A 27,197-nucleotide genomic window follows, 5' to 3' on the forward strand; every position below is an offset into this window, starting at 1 on the left:
ATAGCATTTCTCCACTGAAAATGCAGAGGAAAATAGACAACAAAAGGACTGTGTCCCCAGCTAACATGTATGCAGAAGAGTAAAGGTGTGATATATACATGTGTACTTTTATAATGATTACAAACCTTAAGCTTTACATTAATGATGACCTCTACATTCTGTGATCTAGAGATATAATATATTCTGCAATTTCTGTCCATGATCAGCTAGCAGCCCCCACCCGCCACTCAGGTGAACATTGCTGTACAGTGGTACCTCGGGTTACAGACGCTTCAGGTTACAGATGCTTCAGGTTACAGACTCCGCTAACCGAGAAATAGTACCTCGGGTTAAGAACTTTGCTTCAGGATGAGAACAGAAATTGTGCTCCGGCAGCACGGCAGCAGCAAGAGGCCCCATTAGCTAAAGTGGTACCTCAGGTTAAGAACAGACCTCCAGAATGAATTAAGTTCTTAACCCAAGGTACCACTGTATACTCCTGATTCCATTGCTGTCCTTAACCTTCAGGAAGTAGTAGCATATGGATACAAAAAATAATTTTTGTAGGCATCCTCTGATTTAGTAGCCTGTGACCCTTTCTGTCGTATTCAGCACCATTATTAATGCATTTGATGCCTTCTGATTTGATGACTGCAAAGTTCTTAATGTGGGGAGGGCCCTTGAAGACTCTTCAGAAGCTTCAGATAATGTTGAACACATCTGCCCTAATTTGGCAGGAGCACATTGCACTGTTGCTTCAGAAACTGCACTGACTTCATATGGCATTTGGCCCACACTTCTAAATGCTAGTTTAAATTTCTGAAATCCTAAACAACTTGAACCCAATATACCTTTGAGACTGACCTCTTCCTTGTTTCCCATACTAAAGTGACATCTCAGTGGTAACTTCTGAATGGCAACAGTATGTTCTCAAATCCCCTCCCTACCCTCGCCCCAGATTCCTGTGGTCATACACTGAATGTCTTCTGGAATTAATATAAAATCTTTTCTTCTTCTATGTGAACATTTTTGTGGGGGTGATTGGGGAGTTGGCGGGGTTTTTCTTTTAGTATCTCTTCTGTTTCTTGTATGAGATGTTGTGTTTGGCTTTGGATAAACATGCTGCTAATTGTTTCCTGATATATGACTTTCAGGAGAGAATGGGCTAAACATCCAAGTAATAAAGTCTACTGAGGTTGAATATAAGAGTTTTGGTACAAGAACCAAACTCTTACAGTTCAGCAGCAATGCCATGGCAGTTCATTTGTGGCTGAAATATAAGGTGTCCGGCATTTGTAGTCATTGTTCTCCACTGTGGTTCCTCTAGTTCTTCAAGAAAGGTCTGAAGCCTAATGAGTCTTTTGGTAGGGACACCCTTGAAGTTTCAGTAATTACTTAATATAGTACACTGTACTGTAGACCACAGCAGAGGAAGAAGCTCAGGCACCTGGGGCGGCGCACCCAGGGCACTGCAGGGCCTCTAGAGTCTGCTTGCCTCCTCGCACTCAGCTGCCCTACAGCTGGGGGGCGGAGGGGAGTCAGCAGGTGGACTGTTTGGGCAGCATGGAGCCTGCGTACACCTGCGTACACCCAAGCCACCGCGTTTCTCCCAGGAGAGACGCATGGCTCAGGTGTGCTGCAGGCCCAGGCATTTCGTCACCCCCCTCAGTGGTGACACCTGGGGCGTCCCGCACCCACTGCTCCCCCTTTCTTCTACCCCTGACTAAAGAACATATGGGGCACAGATATGAGCACTGAAAACTGCCATCTCCTGTCCTTTGGGGGGAAATTATATTTACTGCTTGCCCTTTAATGCTAGTGACAAGATTTGAAGTTGTGAGGGTACTAATTTGTCTTGCTTTTTGAAACTTTTTATTTATTTATTTATAAAACTTATATTTCAGCCTTCAGTGGCTATTCAGCATTGCCATGATTATCATGATTTCATTTACATCCTCAATCTGACTGGGAAGTCTTCAGAATGGAAGTATGCTGGCAATTTTTAAAAAGTGGGGGATGCATATTTTTTCACTCTGTTTTACTAAATGTAGGGCAACATTTTCTTTATCTCACCAGTTTTTGTAGTCTAATGTGTTGCATCTTAGCTTGTCATTCCTCATTTTAGATTCAATAAAATTTAAGGGAAAGGGTTCTGGCAAGGGGGAGGTAGGAAGTGTTGTCACTTTTAGTAGATTATTTATCAGACATCTGACCAATATTGTCCTGGTCTATCATATCCACTTCAACACCATTTGAAATGTCACAAGCTTTTATTTTCTTTCATAAGCATCTTATTAAGCTACATAGATGTTTCAGTTCTCTTTAAAAAGCTGTCTCACTTAATGAATTATATGAGTTGGCTCATATTATACACAACACTGAGCAAACCATGGTTTTTTTGTGAACATGTGAGTATGCAGGTTTCCAGGAAGATTCCCAGAAGGGTTCCCAGTGGTTTACCTGCTGCCTAACTATATGAGACTAAGCCATGGTTTGTCTGAGTATGTCATCTTCTTCTGATAAAACAATGAGCTTCAAACCAAACAAAATTTGGTTATAACTTATGGTTTGTCTGGGCTTAGTGTGGAATAGCTTGGTAGCAAGAGGACTGGGAGAAGAAGGCAGTGTATGATCTCCTCTCCAAGAATCTGCACACTCCTATATTTGAGCTAAGCTTTGGCTTAGCATTATGTACAAACTGGGTAACGTTTGTTCTTTCCAAAGAAACTACATGACTCCAGGTTGTATTTTAAAATGTTCAGAATCAATAAATGGCTCTTGCTGTGGGAAAGCAATGCTTCCCCCTTTCTCTCTCTTTTTCTTTGGCATGGGTGTATGTGGAAACTTTTTTTTTTAAGGATTGGATGAATAAAATTCACAATTCAGCAAGATATTTGAAACTCCTGCCCACACTAGTGTATGCAATAACAAGTAATTGACGCAGCAAGCTATTAATTTGCTCTTTCATATTCAGCCCTTGTGCATCCTGGGATACTATTGAGTCCTGCCCTGTTTGTTTCCTACTGTAATGCTGCCTTGTGTGATCAAAATCTGTGTGCTGTGTGTGTTGCTTTGTCAGCTTGATTTTTGTTTTGTGCTGTGTCTTTTGTAATGATGCTATTCCGTTTCCATCCCTGTGTCTACCCACTGTTTCCTGCACCAGTTCAGTGCAGCTTCTACCCTACTTCTCCCTTTTTCATGGTCAAAGTGGACATGAGATTGCCTTTCCCTTTCCATCCAAATGTGCTGTAACACCTCACATTACAACTTCCTCTAGAGAATAGGCTGTGATGTCATAGAGAAGGGGACAGGGCTACCCAAATTCTCTCAATTTCAGGGAGGAGCTGCCCAGGTGTGCTGAGGGCCCATACGCGGGAAGAGAAACAGGGAGTCCTCCACAGTGAGTAACCCCACCTTCGAGTGTACCCAATATCCTTCATAGCCTTGTCCAGTACAGTATAGTTCCCTCCCCTTCATGACCATTTTGAAGTCTATTCAGTTTAAACTCTGGAATATTTCCAGTTCAGCTTGAGTTTCTTTCTTCTTGCCTTATCCTCCATTTCATCTTCCTTCTTCTTGTTTTTTTTTAAAGAAGCTTTATCTTTTTAAAATTTACTGAGGTCTTAAATCCACTTTATATGCCTCCTGCCCGATCTGCAACTAACCTTTTTTGTGTTTTGTTTTGTTTCATTTTATCTGAAATTTGTTTCTTTGGAAGTATGGTTTGGCTCCCAGAGCTTCTGTGTGGTTTTTAATCTCTGGATTTCACTCCTCTTATGGGTAAGGATCCAAACTGTGATGGGATACTATGATGGGCAGTGGACTGGTATGTGGTCTTGTGAGTTGAAAAGGGGAGAACAGGAAATTCTGAAAAATAAAAGAGTAGCTTTATATATCTGAATGGAATGAGACTGCTTGGGGGAGGGGACTTTTACTGCAGCCAATATTAAGGGTGAAGTATTGTTTTCATCTGCAATTTCTTTGGTCCCTGATCTTCAAGTTTTGGAGCACAGCTGTTGCTGGAGAATTGCATTCGCAGCCTTAGCAATTCATTGTATTGTAACATGACACATTTGCAAAAGCTCAGCATGATTGGCATGCATCTTTGTAAAATTGTTATACTAGGGCAACAGTGGAGGACCTGTGCATGCCAACTCCCATCAGCAATAGTCACTATGGCTAATGATCAGGAATGATGGGAGGAACACAGATTCTGCATCTCCTGCCATGCAGGGACAACCGACATGACATCTGGAATATGGTGATTGTGGTGGATCAGCAGCACTTCCTTGAGTAATTGGGAAGTCATAGTACTTGTTTAAATAAATCCCTGACCTCTTCTCCAGTTATTAATGTTCAGTAATTTTTGGTATGACACCATTTATTCCTGGTGGGCAGCTGTTCTAATGATTGTCATGACATTCCTGGGAGAGCAGCTTAGGAGTGATTGGGTATGGATGATGAGCTAATTGCCTATTTCTCATTGTAGAAAGGCAAGTTATAATAGTGCTAAGTTGGTAATATCCTTAGATGCAGTCTATGTGCTGTCACCATTTCCTGTACTTGGTTGATTGAATTCCTAGAAGTATGACTAAGAAGAAAAATATGGAGGAGGATACAAACTAGAAGGATAGTAAAAGAGGCAGAAGCCTTCATACCAGTTAGACAAAATGGAAGAATATTAATTGGGACTTCATAAAAGGCAAAGGAGTGGAAAACTTAGCTGAACTGGAAAGTATATTTCAGCGACCAATTATGATGGTTTCTGACGCTTCATTTTCCACCCATGTTAAGAATTTTTCATTCTTTAACATTCTGAAACCTATCATGTTCTTCTAAGATCTCTGCAAATGGAAGGGTTCCCTGAAAGTGCACTATTAGTGACAATAAACAGTCCAAACAGTAGCAAGATTTACCTCCCTTCTCTCCCCACCTTACAGGAAATTGTTTCTTGCATTTGTAATAATAAATAATAGGACTTGTTCTTCTAGTTCTCTGCCATGTAAGAGCCTTCCTGTGCATTTTGTGAGGTTTTCACCCATGATTATCAGTTTAAACCTGTTGTTAGCTAAGGTGCTTGTTCGACAGTTGATAAAAGACCCCAGTCTTGACACGACAACTTCCCACTTTTTACACAGCATTATGCAAAGTGCATGATCAATGACACAATCATTTAAATGTATGCAATAATGATTTTTTACCTTCTTACACATATATTTCTTTTTAGGCACTGGAAAAACATCCCAACTCACCAATGACTGCAAAGCAGATATTGGAAGTTATTCAGAAAGAAGGGCTGAAAGAAACAAGGTCAGTATTTATATGATATTTGCCTTTACAATATTTGCCTTTACAAAAACAAAATTTAAGGAAAATATCTAAATTGAGGTTGGTATGTTGTTCATAATACAGTAAATAGAATTCTGTGTTTGAGCCTATGATTACAGAGGAAACCTAAATATATAATAAATAGATATTAGGAGGGGAAATCAGAAAGGACAATATGGCTGCAATCTTATACATTGGGGTGGAGAAGCATTTATTTTGTCACCACACCAGATTCCAATATACTCAACACTTAGGCCATTTTTTAACATTCTGCCACTTTTGTACATTTAAACAAATTTTAAAATGGAATTTCTAGCCACCATAGCAAATCAATGACACAAACACTCTCCCAGACCACCATGCCCAGATTGCTTTGCTCTGAGAAAGGACCCCTGTTGCTCAGAGCAAGACTGAGAGGAATGTAGGAAGTGGACTAATAATGGCACATCTAGGTCAGCATTGTCTACACTGACTGAGAGAAGCTCTCCAGGGTTTCGGACAGGAGTCTCCCTTAGCCTTATGTGGAAATGCTAGAAATGTCTGCTTACAAGCAACTACTCTACCAATGAGCTGTGGCCCTTCTGCAGGACAGAGGTGGAAAGCCCTGCAAGAGTTTTGTGTGGCTGCAGCAGCCTCAGCAGTAGCCAGTGAGTGAGATTAGTGAGCAGGAGCCCATATAGTGCTAATCCTTTACATTCACTGCCTGATACATTTGCCCCAGTTTCTCTCATGGAACTACTGGCCCTACTTGTACATAGCCAGCAAAGCCAACTTCATATAAAAACTATGCGAGTGTTTGTCCTGTCCTTTCCTTGGCACAGGGCATGCTGAAGCAAGACAGGTCATTAGCTGCAGCACCAAGGATAGCTCCGAGTGAACAACTTGCTCCAAAGAAGTCAAGAATAAACTGAAAAACTTTTATGCTCACAGGGCCAGATTGCTTGGAGCCTAGAACTCCTCCTTTCTGACAAGTTTTTTTTTTTTTTTTTTTGGATATGTGTGCTGTCTGTGTTGATGTGGTGAATTGAGAATGTGAGCTTCAGATGTGGAGGCAGTCAGTTTCTCATGGAGTGCAGGCTCAGAGGTTACAGACTCCAGAGGGCCTGCCTCTTGTGGTCTCAGACTCCAGAGCCTTTGCACTGCTGGGCTTAGGCTGTGACTCAGCCTTTGGCATGATATGGGGGCCTGGATTACCCTTTGGTGCTGCTGGATTAATGTATCAGGTTGGCCCCTCTGAGTCGAGACCCAGGCTGCTGCTCCAGGTGCCAGCAAACCCAACCATTTCCCCATCATTTGAGTGTAGGCTGCTACTTTGAACAGGGGTTCCAACAGCTTTATAGACATATGGAAGAATATGGGATTCCTGCCAGATCCTGGTAAAGAAAGGACAGGAGGGTCTCCTGTCCATTTGTTGCTTGCAACCTGTATTTCAGACACAGCAGTTTGCAAAAGTCTTACTAGAGGCTTTGTACTACCTACAAGCCACAGTGGGTGATCCCTCAAGTGTATAGCAATTCATGTCTTCCAGAAATCATTATAGCTTTTAGCTGAAGCCAGCAGAGTTCAGTTTGTGTGTATGTGTTGCCCCATTCATGGGCCAGAGTAGTACATATGAAGCTGTCTTCTACTGAATCATTGGTCCATCCAACTCAGTAGTCTCTGCTCTGCAGCCTTCTACAGCTCAGATCTGGATCTTTCTCAGTCCTGTCTGGAGATGCCATTGGGTAAATAGTGATGGCCTACATGAAAAACCTATTCTGTAACGCTTCTGGGCAGTTCCTCTCAAGGCTTGAGTTCCCTCCCTCTTTAACCAGAAGAAATTAACAGAGAGGGGTAGAGAGGGAAAATGTATTGCGCTTACTTGGCATATAGCACCACTTTCTAAGAAAGAATGCAGATCATTTGCAGTTCTCCTTGTATGCAGTATAGGTGTGTGTAATAAAATACAATGGGTGAGTTCCTAGAAGGCAACTAAACACTAAGAAGTCACTGTTGTTATATATAGAAGTAAAGATAAAATTGTGCCAAGAGTCTTAAAATAGAGTCAGTATAGACAGATGCTTGGTGCCAGTGCCAAATAATTTGGGGAAGAAAAGTTCAGCAAAAAATAATAATAATTAAAATGTAGCTACTGAGTTATAATAAATAGACAATAAAATCAAATGTACTACAATCATTTCAATTGTTTTGAACTCTTCTCCGCTGCTGTTCCTTTCTTTCGTATGTCTTTTGAAGTAATTGAACTCTGACTTCTGATACTGTTGTTATTATTATTCATAATAAAAAACAGCCCCCTTCATCATATTTATTCCCACAGATTATTGTATTATTGTACCATTGGAGAGACTGGGTAGTGGGAAAATGGCAAAAAAAACCCCAAAGTAATTGGAATTAGAAATAAAGGAAACCTTCTTTAACTTTTTTTCCCCAAAGAAAAAGACTCTAGAAAAAAACACTGCAGCTAGCTTAAATGGCCCATTCTGTGCTGTAAAAAATGAAAGATAAAAATCAATGCAGTGGAAACGCATAAACTGCCAGTGACAAGTGTAAAAGGAAAAAATGTTTACTCTTGCATGAATTGTATTATAGTGCACTGTTGTGTTGTAAACTTGTATACAAATGTATCTGTAAAGTTCAGCACTTACTTTAAGAAATGGTGTTGCTAGATAACTCTGAAGGCGAGATAGAATGGAGAGATTTATGTTTGAACTGAAGAAGCAATGAGGTTGTTGCTATACTAGAGTGCTTTAGCACTGCTGAGGCAGTGCTTTTCTACAATGAGCTGGTTAAAATGGAGGTTTCACAGCACTTTAAATAGTGCTATATTATTCAAAAATCCCCTTGCCTATGGCCACTATCCTTCTATGATGTTTATTCATAAGTGTCCTGTTAAACAAAGACCCCTTCCAACATTAATTAGAAGTAACTGCTTGCATGTTCTGACAACTTAATTGTTTCATGTTGGGTGTGGCAGTGGAATTATGAAAGCATAACTTCTTAGTTGCTTCCTGTTTTCAGTTTCCATTCCTGTGGTTGCAGGAGGCTGTAATCACCTAGTTACTTTTTACTAGTTTTCATTTCTATAAAATAAAAGAGCAGTATTTTGCAATATAATAATGAAATGGAAAAATATTTACTAATATATAAGTAATAAAAGTTTGTCCCCTTGCCCTAATACAGATACCGATAATAAGGGACAACCAAGAGAGCTGTTTCAATAGGTACCGTAATTAACAGGCAATTCAGCAGTAATCTTACTCTGCACCTAACAAGAAGCAATAAAGCCAGCAGAACCTACCAACAGGAAACATTTAATTAAAGGTACAAAAGCCTTGAAAGATTTGTTCAATAGCCCTTTGTCTGTCTACAACGGATAGGCTGCTGCTACAATTGCATTTTAAAAAAATGGGAGGCCAGTGCAGGAAACAGTGGCACACAATTATTTGTCCAAATCTCTGTCTGGATTCGATATAAAAAGTGAGTGAATAAAGGATGACTATTGTATTATATTATTTAAGGCATTTATATTCTGCTTAATCAGTAGCATTCCTAAGTAGTGTGCATAAAAATTAACCATGCAGGGAATAAAAATTAAAAATAAATCATAAAGCCAAGCATAAATTTGAACTACATTAAAATGCCTGCTGGAATACACCTGAAGTTGACCAAAGAGGTCTCCTGTCTAATTTCAGTTGGGAGAGAGTTCCACAGGCTTGGCCCCACAACACTGAATACACAGCTTCTAGTAGTTTTGAGTTGTACACCTGACCCTTGGTGGACTACCAACAGAGACTCTCCCAAAGATCTCATTGATTGGGCAGGGATATAAGGGATCAGACAGTCCTTAAGATATCTTGGACCCAAGGCCCTTGTAAATTAATACAAGATCTTAGAATCTACCCCAGTAACAAAAGCCAGTACAAGCTCAGGTCAATCACTGGAGTCCATCTGGAGCAGCCAACAAGCAATACTGAGGATATCCTGGGCCATTCGCTCAGAAATGTGTCTGAAGAAAAGAGCTAAAATGAAACAAAGGGACTGGAATCAAAGAGACTGAAGTAGGTGCAAGTAGATGTCGATGTCTACTTGCACCCACTTCAGCTTCTTTGATTCCTGTCCCTTATCAGCAGGGAAGGAAAACAGTAATAGGGTTCCTTAAATGAGGCACATGAGCTTGAGAAGCTGGCCAGAAATCTACAGGTTGACATTTGTCTGTCTGAGGAGTACAGCCATGCAGCAAGACAACTATGTTGTATTAGAGATGCATGTCTACAGCTAAGGTCAAGCAGGGGAACCTACTTATCTTATCTGGAAGAGGATCCCTGATTCAAATCACAGCATCCCATTCAGTTTTCTTTGCACAGCAAAGCTGCCCGTTATAGTGGGTGACTGGGGCAGTCTTTGTGGGCACTGCGTAGTTCTCAGAAAGTAGCTCTCAGAGGAAAAATGCTACAGAAGAAAATGTTTTGCTTCTTCAAAAAGTGAATTGTAAGGAGGGAATCAAAAAGCTGATTGTAAGGAGGCATGGGTTTAGGCAGACTCTTGACTGGAATGTGCCTGGAAACAACTCTGCTGTGCAAGAAGGATAAAATCTATTTTTCAGTTTGCTCGGTGTTATGTGTATGAAATCTTCAAGAACTTCCTGCAGAATTTGCCTAGCACATACCCATCTGTTGGCCTATCTACAGTGGTACCTCGGGTTACATATGCTTCAGGTTACATACGCTTCAGTTTACAGACTCCGCTAACCCAGAAATAGTGCTTCAGGTTAAGAACTTTGCTTCAGGATGAGAACAGAAATCGTGCTCCGGCGGCACAGTGGCAGCTGGAGGCCCCATTAGCTAAAGTGGTGCTTCAGGTTAAGAACAGTTTCAGGTTAAGTACGGACCTCCAGAACAAATTAAGTACTTAACCCGAGGTACCACTGTATATCTGTGTGTTTACACACCCACACCCCAAATCCCCGACACATGTGTGTAGTGTGTGTGGGGGGGGCAGCAGGGTTCATAGCCCCAGGCGTAAATTCAGAAGGGCGCAACTAGGCCACAGCGGTCCCAAAGGTGCCATGCATCAACATCAGTCCCTTAAAATTTTAAACAGCAGATATGTAGCAGCCTGTGAGCTAATTAAGATATGTGAAAGCATTATGTGTGTAGATTTTTAGGAAATTAAAACTGCATTACACTTCCAAGAAATAAATGCAATGAAGGGAAGGGGGACAGGTTTTTTTTGTTTTGTTTTTTATTTGGCTTGTTTCTGCCCTACAGAAAGACTTTAAACAGGGATGCAAAGAAAGCTATGGTTTCCATAGTACAATTGGTTTATACAACACGGATATGAGATTCAGCTTCACGCTGAATGCAAGCTTAGAATTTGTCTATATAGGAATATTAAGTAATCCTGAGGCAATAGATTCCGTTTTTTGAGGGAGGAGAAATTAACGTTGAGAAACGATTGCTTCTACACCTCTGTTGTTGAATTTGCATTCTGCTCAAAGAGTAATGCCACTGGCTTACACACTAAAGTCAAAACTGAGGGAGGGAGCAATATGCAGGACCAGCCCTGCCATTATGCAGAGTTAAGCAGCTGCCTTTGGTGGTAAATACTAGGAGATGGGGGTGGTGTTACCCTCCAACAGTTTTCATCATCCTGAGCTGTGTACTGGCAGTGGTGATACTTGCTTTTTGTTGTCCTTGGCTGTCTGACTGTCCCATCTAGTCACATTTTCCCAATGAGTCATAGACAATACCAATGGAAAAGGCCTCTGACTGAGTGGACAGGCACAGGAGCAGCTATTCCAGATCATTCATTCCAGGAGGCACTGCACGTGCATGTACATTGGTCATAGGGGGATATGGGTGGCACTGTGGTCTAAACCACTGAGCCTCTTGGGCTTGGCGATCAGAAGGTCGGCAGTTAGGATACTTCAGACGGGGTGAGCTCCCATTGCCCTGTCCCAGCTTCTGCCAACCTAGCAGTTCAAAAGCATACCAGTGCAAGTAGATAAATAGGTACCGCTACAGTGGGCAGGTAAACGGCGTTTCTGTGAGCTCTGGCACTCGTCACCGTGCCAGTAGTGGTTTAAAAATGCTGGCCACATGACCTGGAAAGCTGTCTATAGACAAATGCCGGCTCCTTCGCCTGAAAGTGAGATGAGCGCCACAACCCCATAGTTGCCTTTGACTGGACTTAACAATCCAGGGGTCCTTTACCCTTTACCCTACCTTACACTGGTCATCTAATGTACTGGCATGATGGATGCTGAATGTGATAATGCCAGAAGGATAGTGTCATTATGCAACATTTCTAATATTGTGTACAGTTTTGGTCCCTGCACCTTAAAAAGGATATTGTAGAGCTAGAAAAAGTTCAGAAGAGCATGTACATTGGTCATAGGGGACGTGGGTGGCGCTGTGGGTTAAACTACAGAACCTAGGGCTTGCCGATCAGAAGGTCGGCAGTTCGAATCCTCGCCACGGGGTGAGCTCCCGTTGCTCGGTCTCTGCCCTTGCCAACCTAGCAGTTGGAAAGCACGAAGTGCAAGTAGATAAATAGGTACTGCTCCGGCGGGAGGGGTAAACGGTGTTTCCGTGCACTGCTCTGGTTCACCAGAAGTGGCTTAGTCATGCTGGCCACATGACCCAGAAGCTGTACGCCAGCTCCCTCGGCCAGTAAAGTGAGATGAGTGCCGCAACCCCAGAGTCATCTATGACTGGACCTAACGGTCAGGGGTCCCTTTACCTTTAGAGCTAGAAAAGGTTCAGAAGAGAGCAGTGAAAATAACCAACTATAACTCTCATAATTTATTTCCATTGGCCATGCTGGCTGATGGAGACTGGAATCCATCTCTGACTTTATATTTAGAAATGCAATTCAGTGTAAGCAAGTCCAAAGTGATGCACAATGGGGCAAAAAATTCTAACTCCACATGCAAATAGGGTCTGCATTTGTGGTAACTGACCAAGAAATGTGACCTTTGGATTGTAGTGGATAGCTCAATGGGGATTTCGATCCAGTGTGCAGCATCTGTGGAAAAGGCAAATTCTATGCTAGAGATCATCAGGAAAGGGATTGAAAACAAAACTACCAATATTATAAATATATTTTACAAATCTATGTTGAGATTGCTCTTGGAATACTGTGTATCGTTCCGGTGACCTTACCTGAGAAAGGATATTGTACAGTTGGAAAAGGTTCAGGAAAGGACAGCCAAAATGATCAAGGGGATGGAGCAACTCTTCTATGAGTAAAGATTACAAGATTTGGGGGTGTTTAGTTTAGAAAGCGTCTAAGCTAGAGACATCTCTTTTGCTGAATTTATATTGTTCTGTTCCATTTTGAATGGTTTTATAATTGTGATGGTTTTATCTACTTTTATAATTTATATTTTATTGTAACCCTGGAACCTTTTGCTGAAATCTTGTAAAAATAAAAACGTAACAGAGGTGCATAAAATTATACAGAGTGTGGTGAATATGGATAGAGAGGTTTGTTCCCTACACACAGGGCTATCCAGTGAAGCTGAATGCTGGGAGATTCAGAACAGACGTGATTCTTAGTTAAAACTATGGAATTTGCAGTTATTATGCTCTTAATATTTATTTCAGTGAGTGAGTAGTGATAAGGTGTTGGGAGACAGAACTACCTGTGCTATATAGCCTGCCTTGTGACTTCCTTAGGTCACATTCTGCCTTTGGATGAGATGGAGGATGCTGTCCCATCACCCGTGTTGAAGTACAATTCACATGTCAGTCCAGTTGGCTTATGTGTGTGGAACTGGTAGAAGGAAGCACCATGTTGTTCTTTGCCTCAGGAGGCAAAATATCTTAGACCTCCTCTTGCGGAACAGATAACTACTTGAATCTCTTGAAGGTCTTCATTTGCTGGCCTGGTTGTGAAGCGAAGGAGGAGAAACTGAGTTTAGGGATAAGACATGCAATGAACATGCCCTTGTTGCAGTAAGAAAATAACCACTAGATCTAAAGTAATGAAAATAGATCCTAGCACAATTCAAATTCTGTTTTTAAAAGGCTTCTTAATTTTTTGAAAAATAGTGGATTGGCAATCCCCAAAGCTCAATGTTTTGCCTGTTGTGCCTGTTTTCTGGGGCAGACCTCCCTCCGTTTAGTACTACAATTTTAATTGCAACCTCACCATTCTATAGTTAGTTAAGTAGCTGTAGTGAAAAATGCATAAAGGTTAAGACAGCATGCATTGAACCTATTTGGCTTGTTTGCACATAAACCATAGTGGAGGAGCCTCAGTGAGCTTGAGCGAAGCATCAGACTTGTGCACGCCTCCTCCCTTCTCCTCCTATGCAGCTAGGAAGAGGATTTCTGCCAAGATTGCATTCAGTTTCAGATAATCTTGATTTAGTATTATTTGCAAATAGGAATCCTAGTTAAAAAAACAAAAATTAGGTAAACAAGAGAACTTAAAGTTGGTTTGCTTAGCGACTCAACACTGTTTTATTAAACCAAGATTCCTGGTTTGTGTGTAAAGCTAAGCTGAGATTCTTTGAAAGTGAAATAATTTGATAGATGCCCTATTCTTTTCCACACAGGGGAAGGACAGGGGATGAGGACTATGAGAGTCCAACATTTTGCTTGGTCTCACTAAATATTATCTGCAAAGCACTAAACCATGGTTTTGAATTTTGTGAGAACCAGCCCAATTGTTGTCAGCAGCCGAAGGTGATCACCAACTTGTCATTGATCTTTGAAGAGCTTTTGGTTTGCATTGATTTGAAAAGCTTCATCTCTGAATACTAATAATAGGTTTTGGTACTTCGGTTCACTCATGCAATAATTTTAGGTGGGCTTATCATAGCAATCTCTGCCAAACCATACATTATCTTGGCTAAAGTTTATTCCCTGTAATTATTTTTAAGAAGCTAAAGGTCTCTTTCACTGTAATCTTAATTTAGAATAATTGGGCTTAGATATTAGAAATTACATTATTTTTGTTCAAAGACAAACCGTAGTATGAATCTGCCAGACTTTATGGTTCACAAGTTTGTTTCTCTCTCATATCATTAAAGCATTCAGATCCTCAATTGATTGATTCTTTCCCCATGCCTCAAATATGAAGTGCAGCAGAGAAAAAATTAAAAAAGAAAAAGACTATAAACCAAAATAAAACCCATACATTAACAATCAGTTGTAAAAAGATCCTCATCTTGCCAATCCTCTTCTCAGTATCTGGAAAGAAAAACAGCTTTTAAGGTAAACAGTTTTGGGAGTGTAAATGATTGGTGCTCTTTTTTAACTTTGCAAAAAATGTGCTTGGAATTTGAGAAGATGGTAAGAATGAAGAATGGTCTTTGTAGAACAATTATATATCAGATTCAGCTGTGGAAAGGAAATGCTGGTAGTTTACCTGGCACAAAGCATACAGTGACCCAATCCTGCTTAATTTAGCTGTCAGGCTATTCAGACAGCCTTACTTCCAAACAAATGTGTATCGTAAGTCCTGCTGAAACCAGCTGAAGAACTTACCGGTAGTTGTAACTGACTTGTTCCATTGCTTTCAATGGGAATTTGTCACAATTAACTAGCATGCTACAAACAGTGTGTTGCAGTGGTGGAAGACTGGCTGGTCTTCCTGTGTGCTTGAAAGCTCCTCTGCCCATATTCATTTGGATGTGACCACAGCAGGGTTACACTGACATCTGTGGCTCTGATAGGACCACTAGATACTACATAAATAAATTCCTAGGACCTCTGCTGCTGCTTTTGTGCCATTACTCTGTGACAACAAAAGTAGCAAGAGGCCCACCTAAGTGGCATGATTTATGGATATGAAGCAATCACATATTTCTATGTGTGGTGGAAAAGGCAGAAAGTTGTGGAGCTGTTCTTGTGCAAATATTAAAACTCACACCTCTGAAAGTGTGGACTATATTATATTATGGAGTATAAAGAATCTATATGTATCTATCTGTCTCAGGTGTGTGTGTGTGTGTGTGTGTGTGTGAAATTAAAAAGTGATATACAGTATAATCCTTTATATATGAGAGTGATTTGATTTCTGTTTCAGCTTTGTAAACTTACAGTGGTACCTTGGGTTACAGACGCTTCAGGTTACAGACTCCGCTAACCCAGAAATAGTACCTCGGGTTAAGAACTTTGGTTCAGGATGAGAACAGAAGTAGCGTGGTGGCAGCGTGGCAGCAGCAGGAGGCCCCATTAGCTAAAGTGGTACCTCAGGTTAAGAACAGACCTCCAGAACGAATTAAGTTCTTAACCCGAGGTACCACTGTATTACGCTACTTCAAATCCATGCTCTTCAAGTGACTTTTGCTTTTTTGGGGGTTGCATTTGGTTAATAATATTTATAGCAGCAAAAGAACAACCATGTGCTAAAAAAAGCTATATTGAATACTGGCATTTCATGAATCCTGTAATTGTCAGCAGCACAAATTGCTACCATTACTATTATTGCCGCTCCTTTCAAGGATGGGTTGTTTCACGATTTTTTAAAAAATATACTTCAGAAGGAGGGGAAGAGAACCTAATATCTGTATGGTGTTGATGGGCCAATGTCGGGTGGATATAGCACATGTGGTATATTATTTGGGCACAAAATCTCAGGTACTTAAGGCACAATATTTATTTTATTTACTTCCTAATTGATTACACATTTTTAATGTGAATTTCAAGGCAGCATATATGGGCTTCCACATACAGGCCAAACTCAGACCTGCTAAGGTTTAAGCAACTTGCTTCATCATGCACATTCGAGTTCTTTGGGAAAAGGATGGTAATTGATAGCTGCTATGGCAACTTTAGTAGTTGCATGGTTATGTACAAATGTCTATATTTTATTGTGACAATTACAAAATATTTCTGACAAATGTTAGCCAACGCCATCAAAATCAACATCTTCTTGGTTGCTATGGAGGGTTGAAGATATGAAGCTGGCATACCAGTTCATGTTGTCTACTCTGACCAGCACTCACTATCCAGGGTCTCAGGATAGCGTCTTTCTCAGCTCTTCTACCTAAGAACCATTTAACTGGAAATGTTGGGGACCATATGCATGCAGTACATGTATTGTACTGCTGAGCCAAGACCCCTCTGTGGAAGGTGAACGCAAAGACAAAAAGAGTAAGAGTTGTCACTATGTGAATTTCAGATGCTGGCAATATTTTCAGGCTTTTCTTCTTGCTGTCCATTTCCTCTTCATTATTAAAGCAGCAATCTGTTTTTACTTTTTCATGATTTTATAAAAAACTAATACGATCTCAGAAACCAAGAGGGAACACCCTACATATTTGGGGAGGCAGCCTGTTGTTTCTGTTTGGTTCCTTCCTCCTGGTTTGCTCTGTATGTGGAACAATGATGCAAGATAGTCTTGAATGCACACTCTTATGAATTATGCACTAGTGGCCAAAATTGTGGAAAGCTTTTGGGAAAAGTGTATTTCCGAGATGTGATGGCTCATAACACCTGATTGGCTCTCTAAACACTTATACTCATGAGCTACATTCAGATGAAGGAAAGCTACTGCATATCAACCTAAGCAAGTTGTGTTTCCTTTTTCTGGTTATTTGGCTATAACTTTTGATAGAATGCAGATAATTGAACAAACTTTGTTGCATTACATTCTTCATTAAATTATCTTTCCATTGATCTATAGTTTTATGGCATTACTCCAAAAAACAAACAAACTGGTGTTAGGATCCATCAGACCTCAGAAATACACTTTTCCAAAAAGGTTTCCACAATTTGGGCCACTAGCGTATAATCTTTTGAGTGGTCATAAGAGATAAGCAATGCCTAAGGATTATATATTCTCAGTCTGCGTTTGCAAAATATCAGGTGATAAGGTGACCTGGTTGGTTCAGTGAATCTTGGAACAAGTTGCCCTGATACGATGCAATAAATGAACCTCAGTGCTGTTCCATGTGGGAAGCTGCTTCACAGAAACACTTTCTCCATGGCGTTATCCTCCCACACAGTTTAATTTTGGGGGCATCAATGCACCACAAGCGAGCATATGAATTTGGGTTTCAGGTCTATTATTTTAACCAACCAAAGAGTTTATTGTATTAACCAAAGGCGACAACAATTTCATTACAATTTGCCAAACTGCAGACCATAACATGCAGCATACAGCAATTACATAATATAAGGCATCAATGATTTAAAGAAAGGGAGTCAGAATTCATAAGTATTGTCTGCTACGTCATACCTAGCTTAACTTCCATTAGACTTCTGAATCTCCAGCGCAACTTATTGCAATATCATCTTGCTCTCTCTTTCTAATCTTTCTTGCAGCCAGAGCATTAAGCACCACTTTATGTGTCATAAATCTGTTTGGGTCGCACAAAAGAAAGTGAAAGTGTTTCTGCCATAGTAAGCCTGCTTCCAGGAATTAGCAAAGGTTTCAGGAAACGATCTCTTGGATCCCCATTTAATGGGGAGATTAGCAAATAATGTACAGTGTCTTCCACTTGAGGTTGGCCACATATGCAGAGTCTGTCATCATATGGAACCTTATTATAGCAGCCATCCGAGATGCTGTGGGCATCATTTGGAATATGTGCTCCATAAAGGCATTTCTTAATGCAGCAGGCATGAGTCTGTTCAAATAACATGCTCTGAAATGCTCCATTTTCAGAAATGGGAGCCATGGTGGGAATCTATAATTCCCAATTAAATGCAAATCCCTTCTGGATTCTATCCAGAAGAGTCAATCCTGAAGTTGTCTCTTATTCATGATCAGAGCAGAATTCAAGTCTCAAAAGTAATAACTCTAAGGTTTTGACATATGGACTTCCAGTGTTGATTATTACTCCATTTCATATAAAGTAAAGGCAGGAAAATGTTCAGTTGGAAGAGTTGCAATTTGTTTGAGGTAGCTTAGCTGGGCACAGTCAGCTCTTGCCTTGATTGTTTGCCATCCAGATTCTGTACACGAGAGAACTCCGCAAATTGCTGAAGGGGGGGAATTGTTTCAGAAGCCATGTCTATTATTCAGACGAAGGTGTGTGTGTGTGTGTGTGTTAAACCTTGTAGTGATGTGGGCTCCTTGTGTCATGTGGAAGAATAATGATATGTGACAAGTTTGAGCAAGTTAAAGTGATTGTGTTTCAATATAATTGCATGAAAAAGAAAGTGCAAAGAAGCTTTAGGTTGACCCAAGAAAGCAGAGACTTTTATCTCATTACCAGTTCTGATACAGCTGCTGAATCTAAGGATGGCTGGGGACTCTGTGCCCCATCTGCTTAGTCATTGATTTATTTCTGAGCTTTTGTCTGTTTCAGATGTTTCTTGACATCCAGGGCAGCAGAAATTCTTCAAAATTGCTTCAGTTGAAGAAAACTTATCACATTTATGATTATTCAGTCTCTTGTGTAGAACTATTGAAGACAGCAGCGTAAATGATCCAGTTTACCTAGGACTAGGTCATGATTTGAGAAAGACTGTTTAGCTCAAACAAGAGGATTCCCGAACAGAAGATTACAGCTGTTGCAATCTTCTTCCAGTCGTGCTGCTGCTGCTGCACTGCCTTGAACTAAGCCATAATTTGACTTAGTATGTCATCTAAACCTGGGCTCATGTTTTATCTGCTCCAGACAAACCATGAGCTGTGGTTTGTCTGGAGTGAAACAAACCATGAGCCTGGGTTCTTTGTTTAGTCGTTTAGTCATGTCCAACTCTTTGTGACCCCATGGACCAGAGCACGCCAGGCACTCCTGTCTTCCACTGCCTCCCGCAGTTTGGTCAGACTCATGCTGGTAGCTTCGAGAACACTGTCCAACCATCTCGTCCTCTGTCGTCCCCTTCTCCTTGTGCCCTCAATCTTTCCCAACTCCTTTCCAGGGAGTCTTCTCTTCTCATTAGGTGGCCAAAGTATTGGAGCCTCAGCTTCATGATCTGTCCTTCCAGTGAGCACTCAGAGGAAGGAGCAAGAAGGGAAATATGACCAGTAACTGCCAGTACTGTATGGGGAAAACAGATGTTGAAAAGCAGTGAGGCGAGAGACCAGACCAGTCCCATAATGGTGGTATACATCCCTGCTCTTACACTGTTGTGGGACTACATGAATTGATGCTAGGCCCATGCAGAGTGAGAACAGCAAGGTACACTTGCCCCAGGCATTGGAGGACTAATTTGGCTGGGGGCGGGTGCTGTCAATGGGCCTGCTGGATTTATGCTGTCATGCTAAGAATGCCCCATGCTTCCCAGCTGACCAGGGACTTAATGGGTGATATGCCCATGCTTGTCTGTATGTATTGCAAGGCTTTGCTAGTAAAATCTGGACCTGCGTTATTGCATACTAGTGTGCAGAGTTTGATCAGATTAGGTGGTGGTGCTGCGGTGCTGCATCTCATGAACAAGACTCTCTCCACGCCTCAGACAAGCTTGGCATGGGCCTGTCTGATGCAGTAGGATCTTCTCATGTTCTTATGTTCTTTTAATTCCTTTTTTTAAAAATACACAAATCACTAATCCCAGAGCAGTTAACTTTCAACAATATTATGTACAAGATGGAAAGGCCTTGTTTTGATTTTAATGTGCTTTTCAAATCTACAAAGATATAGAGAAGTGGTGTAGTACAAAAACAAAACAAACCCCAGTTGTGGACTAATAAAACTGTGGGAATATTTGCAATGCTGCCCCAGCAGATTTCTTTTCTCCTCTTGACCAGATTTCAGGACAAGGAGTCCTAGACCTAATTTAATCATGGCCAATGATTTTGATAGGTCTACTCTGAGTAACACTAGCATTGAATACCACCCTAAGTAAATGTATAGGATACACACACACAAACACACATATGAATGATACTGCGTTGTGAAGTTGTGACCTTAAAAGTAGCCTAGTAATATAATAAATAGAATTTTAAAAGATACTAAAACCCTACCAAATCCTAACATTTAATGCAGTGAATGGAAATGTAGATAAACACTGGGTTGGATCTTGACTTCATTACCATTGAGATAGTTCCGAAGCAATGGGAGGGGGTGTTGTTGTGAGGTGCAGGATGGGGGGCAAGATATGAAATGGGAGGCAGTTCCAAATGTCAGGGGTCCCCACACAAAATGTTCCTAAATTGAATAGCAAAGGTCACCAGTCTTTTTTAGCCAGTGGGCACATGGGTACCAGTCACAAAATAAAACAAAATGGCTGCAACACCTAAAAGAACAGAAAGAAAGATGGGAGCACAAAATGGTGCAGGCATCCCCTGCCCTGAATTAGTGCTCCCAACAAATGGTAAATAAGGCAGCTACACCAGCCACTGCCACAATCAGAAAGAGAAGCTCTTTGCATCTCTCCTTGGTTCATAATATAAAGCAGGATGGGTGGCCAATTGTGGAATCCAGTGAAATGTGGACATACAGTATTTCAGAGGGTTGTGTAGGAGAGGCTAGGCCAGTGGAAACAGGAACTGAGCAGGGAGAGCAAACAGCAAGAAGAAACAGTGCATTGTAGATTTTTGAGAGGATATTTACAGAAGTTTTATGGGCAACGTAAGAGCCAGTGGGGGACACACTGTTGTCTGCAGGTGCCACATTGGTACCCCTGTTCTATGGAATGGTCCTCCTTATGAAATGCTGTCCTGCAGAGCACAGTGATCAGCTGGGTATATAAGAGGTGAGACAATCTTTTAAGCAAGGGCATTGCATCTCGTTTCACTGCTTGAGGTGAAATGGGAAGTACCGTCCTGCCCAGCCACTGCCACCACTGCACTCCCTTTGCCTCCTTTGGAGAAGCAGTGCTAGCATTAGCCCTGTTTTCCTTCCTGTGAGATCTCACTGATTTCCAGCAAGCTCTCACTGAAATATCATGATATCTCATGAGATCTTGCTGGAAACTGGCACCAATGACAGCGCTGCTTTTCACTGGCACCATTTCTCCACCAGCCCCGCTTCTCCTGTGGCAGGGCAGGTGGGCCTTCTCAAGGGCTTCTGCCACCTAAGGCGGTGCCTTCACCCTGCCTTATGGTTGGGCTGGGCCTGCTTTTAGGTATTATAACAATATTAATTAAAATAAACTTCAAATTGATTTTCTTAATCTGTAGATCAATCAACAGTAAAACTGATTAGTATGGATAAGCTGTGATATTTTAAATATATAAACACGATCCCCCAAAATTTTTACAGAAAATTAAGAACTAAAAGGAACAGAATTTAGCTCATTTTTAAGGTTTTAGAGGTTGAAAGCCTTCCTTTATAGAATTAACTTTTAAAATGGATGCAGAACTGCTCAGCAAAATGATATTGATATGGATCATATGCACCTCCAACTTTCAGCGTAAATGAGACACTTTAAATGCTTGTTATATTTAAAGCTTGCTACTGGGGATATTCATATTACTCCCTGAATTTTACAGCTGGTTTTCTTTCTTGCTGTGAGATCAAATTGCTTTAGCTTTAGCTTTGCTTATTCTGGAGCGGGAAAGCATTGCTGTAACTTGCTGAGAACAATTTTCCTTAATTCTGTGCAGGATATTATTGGAAGCAAGTAATTTTTAGATGAACTGTGTAGAACTCTCCATCTTGCATGTACAGTGAACAGTTTGACATACCTGTTGCATTATTTTAGTCTGAACTTTTAATTTTAAAAAGTACTTGGGAAACAAAGGGGTTAGTCCAATAGGCAAAAATTAAAACATCCTTCCTTGCTGGATGATACAAGTCCTTGATTCCACACTCATAGCTGCTTCAAACTTCATGTGCCTTAGAAACAATAATTCACTATATAGCTTATTATGCTTACTGCTTATTGGAGTGTTTGAGTGTTGGATGGGGAAGATATTATTAAGGTCATTGCATTAAGTTTAAAAGACACTGTAATATATCTGCTACTGATAAGTCAAACAAAACTTGTTGAACTGGAGTATGAATTAGGTATCTTACTTTCATATACATGCATACTATTCATCTGAGTTGAACTTAAGGGGCCTTGTTCATATAGGTATCCAAAAATATATGTTCCTGTATTATCATGTCATAACCTTGTATCAGCATGAGTCTTTAAGATGTATTGTTATATTTTACTCCTTGGGGCTGCTACTCCTGTTTGCTTTGCTTGCCCACACCACCCATCCAGCCCTCTTGCCAAAATTACTTCCCTCCCTTAGAGTTCACCCAAAGCCACTTATTATCCTCCTCCTCCTCCTTCTTCCCTTACCCATGGGGGAGTGTAAAGGAGAAGGGCAGGGAGGAGCCAGCCTGGGGATCTGGCTCCTGGAGGCAGGAGCCCCAGGGCTGGCAGCCTGAGAAGTCAGTGGAGGTGATGAGGCAGGCTGCAGCAGCCTGTTATGACTTTCCCTCTGGGACTCACCTGCCCTGCCCACCCACCATGTCTTGTCACTCTGTAGTTTGCAGTGCCACCTGTCTGTGGTCAAGCAAAGTGCAGCGCGGCAGCATTCTTGCACTTTTATGTGTGTAGAACGACAAAGGTTCTGCCTTGTAAATGGATCATTAAGGTGATAGTCAACTAACTCCTGCTCAGGTGAGACCCATTTAAGTTACTTAAGCCAGTGATTTCAACTCTTGAGTATGATGAACACTGGATACCCAGGGCTGCAGTCCTGTCAGCTTCATTTAACTCAATGAGACCCTGTGATGAGTAGCCACTGTATAGGGTTGCATTGTTCAGCTTTGTAGACAATAAGAAATATTACTCGCTCAAAGTTCGTTGCCTGCCTATCTGTGTATGTGTCTAAGGGAAGCCCAGCATGTTTTAAGTTGTTTTTTTTTGGGGGGGGGTTGCTTAAAATATCTTTCTGTAGTATTACAAGTTTGGGTTAATCTCAGGAAGTATTTGTGCTGCTTGAATATTTTTAGTTTCATGTAAAGAATGGCCAGCTGCTTTCAGTGTGAACTAATGAACGGGCTCACAAGTCAGTGAAGCACCCAGTGACATGAGCATAGCTGAGTAGGGTGTGGCAAGGTGTGTAGATTAAACTGGAAAGCATTGTGGATTATATGCCTGGGTGAACAGAAAATTTGGCTAAAAACTCTGAATCAACCCTCCTGAAATGAATCTAAGGCTTTCTGATCTTTGAAAGCCCTAAGACGTTTACATGGTGTTTAAAAAATGAAACAGTAGGGGCACAGCCACACAAGTCTCTCAACACAGCAACATAGGGATGTGCCCTGTACAAAGGCTGACCATTGGTCTCTCTAGTTGACCATTACTGCTGTGCTGACTGGCAAGCAGATCTCCAGAACTTCAAACAGGGGTCTTTGCCAGGCATTCCTAGAGATGTTAGGAATTAAACCTGGACCTTCTGCGTACAGAGCACGTCCTGTGCCACTGAGTCCTTCCCCATAGACTCCAAATGCTCCAGACAAAAGAAACGCTTTCTATTTCTCAAAGAGAGAGATTTTCCTGGGGTTTGGGGGAGGTTGAGCAAAAAAAATATGACATTTTTGTAAACCTAAGGTAGAACTGAACAGCTGTTTTCTCATGGGCTGCAAAGCTGAGCAGTGTAGCAAAAGGGGGTGGGGAATCAGCTTGATTTCATCTCCCGCATTTGGGCTTTCAAAACGTTTGGTTTTGAAATCGGTAGAGTAACCTTCTAGATCAAAATGCTGTTTCACCAGGTAAAGCACTTATCTTAACTAATAGGATTCAGAATGATGAAAGGTTGATGAAATTTATCTTGGCATGTTTTCTTCTGATGTTAGGAAAATGTTAAATGCCTTATCTGATTTTAATCCATACAGTACAGCATACTAATAACAGGCTAGGCTGTGCAAGCAGATTACAGGCAGATTCAATATATCAACACTTAAAAGGGAAAAAAAAGCCAATGTACAATATATCCCTTCTAGGTATATTTCTCTAAGGTACTTTCTCCATCATTATATGAGGGGCTACATACAGCTGAAATGACAGGAAGGAACAGCTGATCTTGCTTCTCACCATGCCATCAGCTGGTTCTGTTACAATATAGAAGAGATTCAGAGAGCAGTCTCAGCTTTGTCAGGGGACCAGAAGATTAGAGCTGAGATTGGAAGATGAGGGCAAAATGTGTCTGTGGGCCTGTGGCAAAGATCAAGAGGAGGCAGAAGTGATTACTATAAAGACAACGCAGGAAGCATCCCTAGTTTTGGTGACTATCTTCAGTTTATTTTTCTGCAGTTGGTGAGCATTGAAATTTTTTGGGAGACAGATTTGTATGTAATACTAAACCAAACCATGGCTTTGTGTGGATGGGCAAAGATATGGGTTCCTAGAGAGAAGATCACAGCTGTTTGCCTTCACATTACACAAGGATCCAGGCTCATGGTTTATCTTGCTCCAAACAAAGGTTTGTTCTATGGCTTACCTCCCATGGTTTGTCTGGGGGAGGTACCTGGGTTAGGACACAATGCTAAGCCAAACCATGGCTTGACTCACAGCAGTGTGGAAGCAACAGGACTGGAGGAGGAGCAAAGCAGCCATGATCTTATTTCCGAAAACCTGCATGTTTAAGCATGGTTTTGGCTTTGAGTTGTGTATGAAGTGAGCCAGAATTTGTTCTGTGGGGCTGACCCTGTCATACAGGAGGATGAGTCAACCTGATTTAGGCAGCACCATGAGGAGGGAGAGGTGATGTGGTGCCTGAATGGTGCAATGAGGCTTTCTAGACATCATTTGGCGAGGCATTTGGGCTCTGCTTTAGGTAGCAAAATGTTTTGCTGGGTTGGCAATGCTGGTGGGGCTTCCCTTAGCTCAGTCTAAGGTTTTCTGAGAAAAAGGAAAGAAGAGATAAAATAAGGGTGCATTTGCAGTTGGGTACATTTGCACAATCTTTTTGTGGTTTTATGTAAAAGATTAAATGCTCCCTATTACAGTTTACTCTACTGGTGCTTATTATGAAAAGTTGCTGATACAGACAAGTGCTGTTACCCATTTTCCACAGCTTTGCTGCTGCTGCTTTTTTAACCGGTAATGTGAACAAAAGCATTTCACAAAAATACCTCTGGTACAGTGGGATTGCAGTGCAGTAACTTTTGGTATTCTAAACGTTCTGTGCAGAAACTGGTTATGCAATTAAAAATGGAGCCTTTGAAATGATAGTAGCACGGATGATTTTTAAGCATTGCTTAGGAAAGTAATTTCTAATTTTGCTTATTATTAAAAAAGCAAGAAAAGATGCTTGGAAGCTACTTCAGCAGGACAAACAGTGCCTTTTACTGTTTTGCTAGCAAAGCGTTAGCCTTTGGGGACTTTTCAACTTTATCGTTCTATAAAACCTCATTTAATTTTCAAATGGCCACTGTAAAGCATTCTTTACTGGGGTTTTTTCATGCTATGTATAATAGCAACACTTTTGACTGCCAAGAGTTTATGTTGTCAAAGGGTTCTCTGTGCTCATCTCAACAATAGTCATTTATTTTCCCTTGTTCTGTTTTTACCTTCTGGCAAAAAAGGGCTGCCATATCTTTTATAGTGCTGTTTCTGGAAACCATGCCAAACGCAAATAGCATTTTGTGGAAATTATCACTTGGATCTTCCCAAAGCAGAGAATGAGAGAGGTGAATAGAATGGATGTTTTAAATATTTAAAAAATGGGCATTTCTCCAAAACCACATTTTTACTTACTTATTTTTTCTAAAGCATATACTCTGCCTCCCAGCGTAAGTTAGCAGGGCTGGACTTTGATCCTTCAAATTTCAGTGGCAATTTGTACAAGGCCAAAATTCAGTGCTGCTCTGCCTCTCACTTTCTGTTCTGCTCCCTTCACTATGTCATGGTTGCAAAGCCATGTGGTGCCCTCTAGGCTCGGCGCTCAGTGCTGCAGAACTGGTTGTGCTGCCCTAAATCCACCTCAATAAATTAGCATTATGTAAATTAGCTTACAACTGACCGTGTACTTGCTAATATTAAATCCAGAAGATTAAAGAGCATTGTTAGTGCAGTTTTCACAGTAGATATTGCACTGGTTCAGTTCAGATGATTTGGAGGTCCCATCACAACAAACAATAGTTTGCTGCAGTGGTGGCTGGTAACATTTTGGTTTGGTAGGCTGCAATTTTTCACTTTGCTGTTTTCATCGCAAGAGCACTCATTGTCTCCTCCTTTCTAACCCCCCCCCCCATGAATTATTCTCTGCCCTTCTATGGACAGGTAAAACGTTTTCATGAAAGAGGGCCCAAGTATGATTTTCAGACAAGCTTGATTCCATACCTCTTGTTTTGAAATTAAGCCACACCATATGACATAAGTTTTTTGAATCCATCTGTTGCCCAAAAAACTAAAGACTAAAAACTAAAGACACAAAACTTTTTAAAAGCGATGAAAACTTGCTTCCACTTGCATAGTTTCTCTCCCAAAAGCAATTTAACTATTCATTATTCAAAATACTTCTGTTTCTATTTTTTTTTTTAAGTATTCCACCCCATCCAAAAAAGATTGTTTAATTTGAGCCATGGCACATCAGAGCACATCAAAACATATTTGAAATGCATGGCTCAGTGAAGTTAATGATCTCTGTCCATGTGGAGAGTTAATATCCTCCAGGTGTGGATAAGGATGTGGAGTCACATTCAGATAGGCATGGAACCCAAACATTTCATTGTGGAACTTCCCTGAGAAACTCACAAAAGAGCAAGGTAGAAATAATTGTGACATCATTTCCTAACATTCAAGATATATTACCCACCAGAGGTAATAGCTCTCTGAAAAGCTAGTCATGGGTTCAACCAATAATTCCAGCTTGACTCCAAAAAAGGTAACCAACTAATCCCAGGCTGAAACTGAGGCAAGGGACAACGGCTGTCTGCGCAAAGCTCCAAATAGGCCGTGGGAGGCAGGCAGCCTGACCTTAAATAAAGAAGCGCTGCCACCCACCTAATGGACCAGAAAGCTCCATGTAACGGGGGGTGCTAATGTGTTCCCTGTCAAGCGGCCATTCTGACTTTAGAAGGGCCTTTGGTCTAG

At 41.1% G+C, this 27,197-nt stretch overlaps 1 protein-coding gene across 4 annotated transcripts in view; it reads left to right on the forward strand.

Moving 5' to 3' along the window:
- ASXL3 (ASXL transcriptional regulator 3) overlaps positions 1 to 27,197 on the forward strand; it is a 103,346-nt gene that overhangs the window by 16,246 nt on the left and 59,903 nt on the right. For 2 of the 4 annotated variants that reach the window (XM_079982600.1, XM_079982601.1), the window contains exons 2-3: positions 3,317 to 3,379; positions 5,207 to 5,289. In XM_079982600.1, the coding sequence (XP_079838726.1) occupies positions 5,234 to 5,289 (56 nt within the window). In that variant the 5' untranslated portion in view covers positions 3,317 to 3,379; positions 5,207 to 5,233. Of the gene's footprint in view, positions 1 to 3,316; positions 3,380 to 5,206; positions 5,290 to 14,466; positions 14,532 to 27,197 lie in introns of those variants that run through there. The other 2 variants (XM_079982602.1, XM_079982599.1) reach the window with 2 other exon arrangements.

The sequence above is a fragment of the Podarcis cretensis genome (genome assembly GCF_951804945.1).
Source record: "Podarcis cretensis genome assembly, chromosome: 7".
NCBI lineage: Eukaryota > Metazoa > Chordata > Lepidosauria > Squamata > Lacertidae > Podarcis > Podarcis cretensis.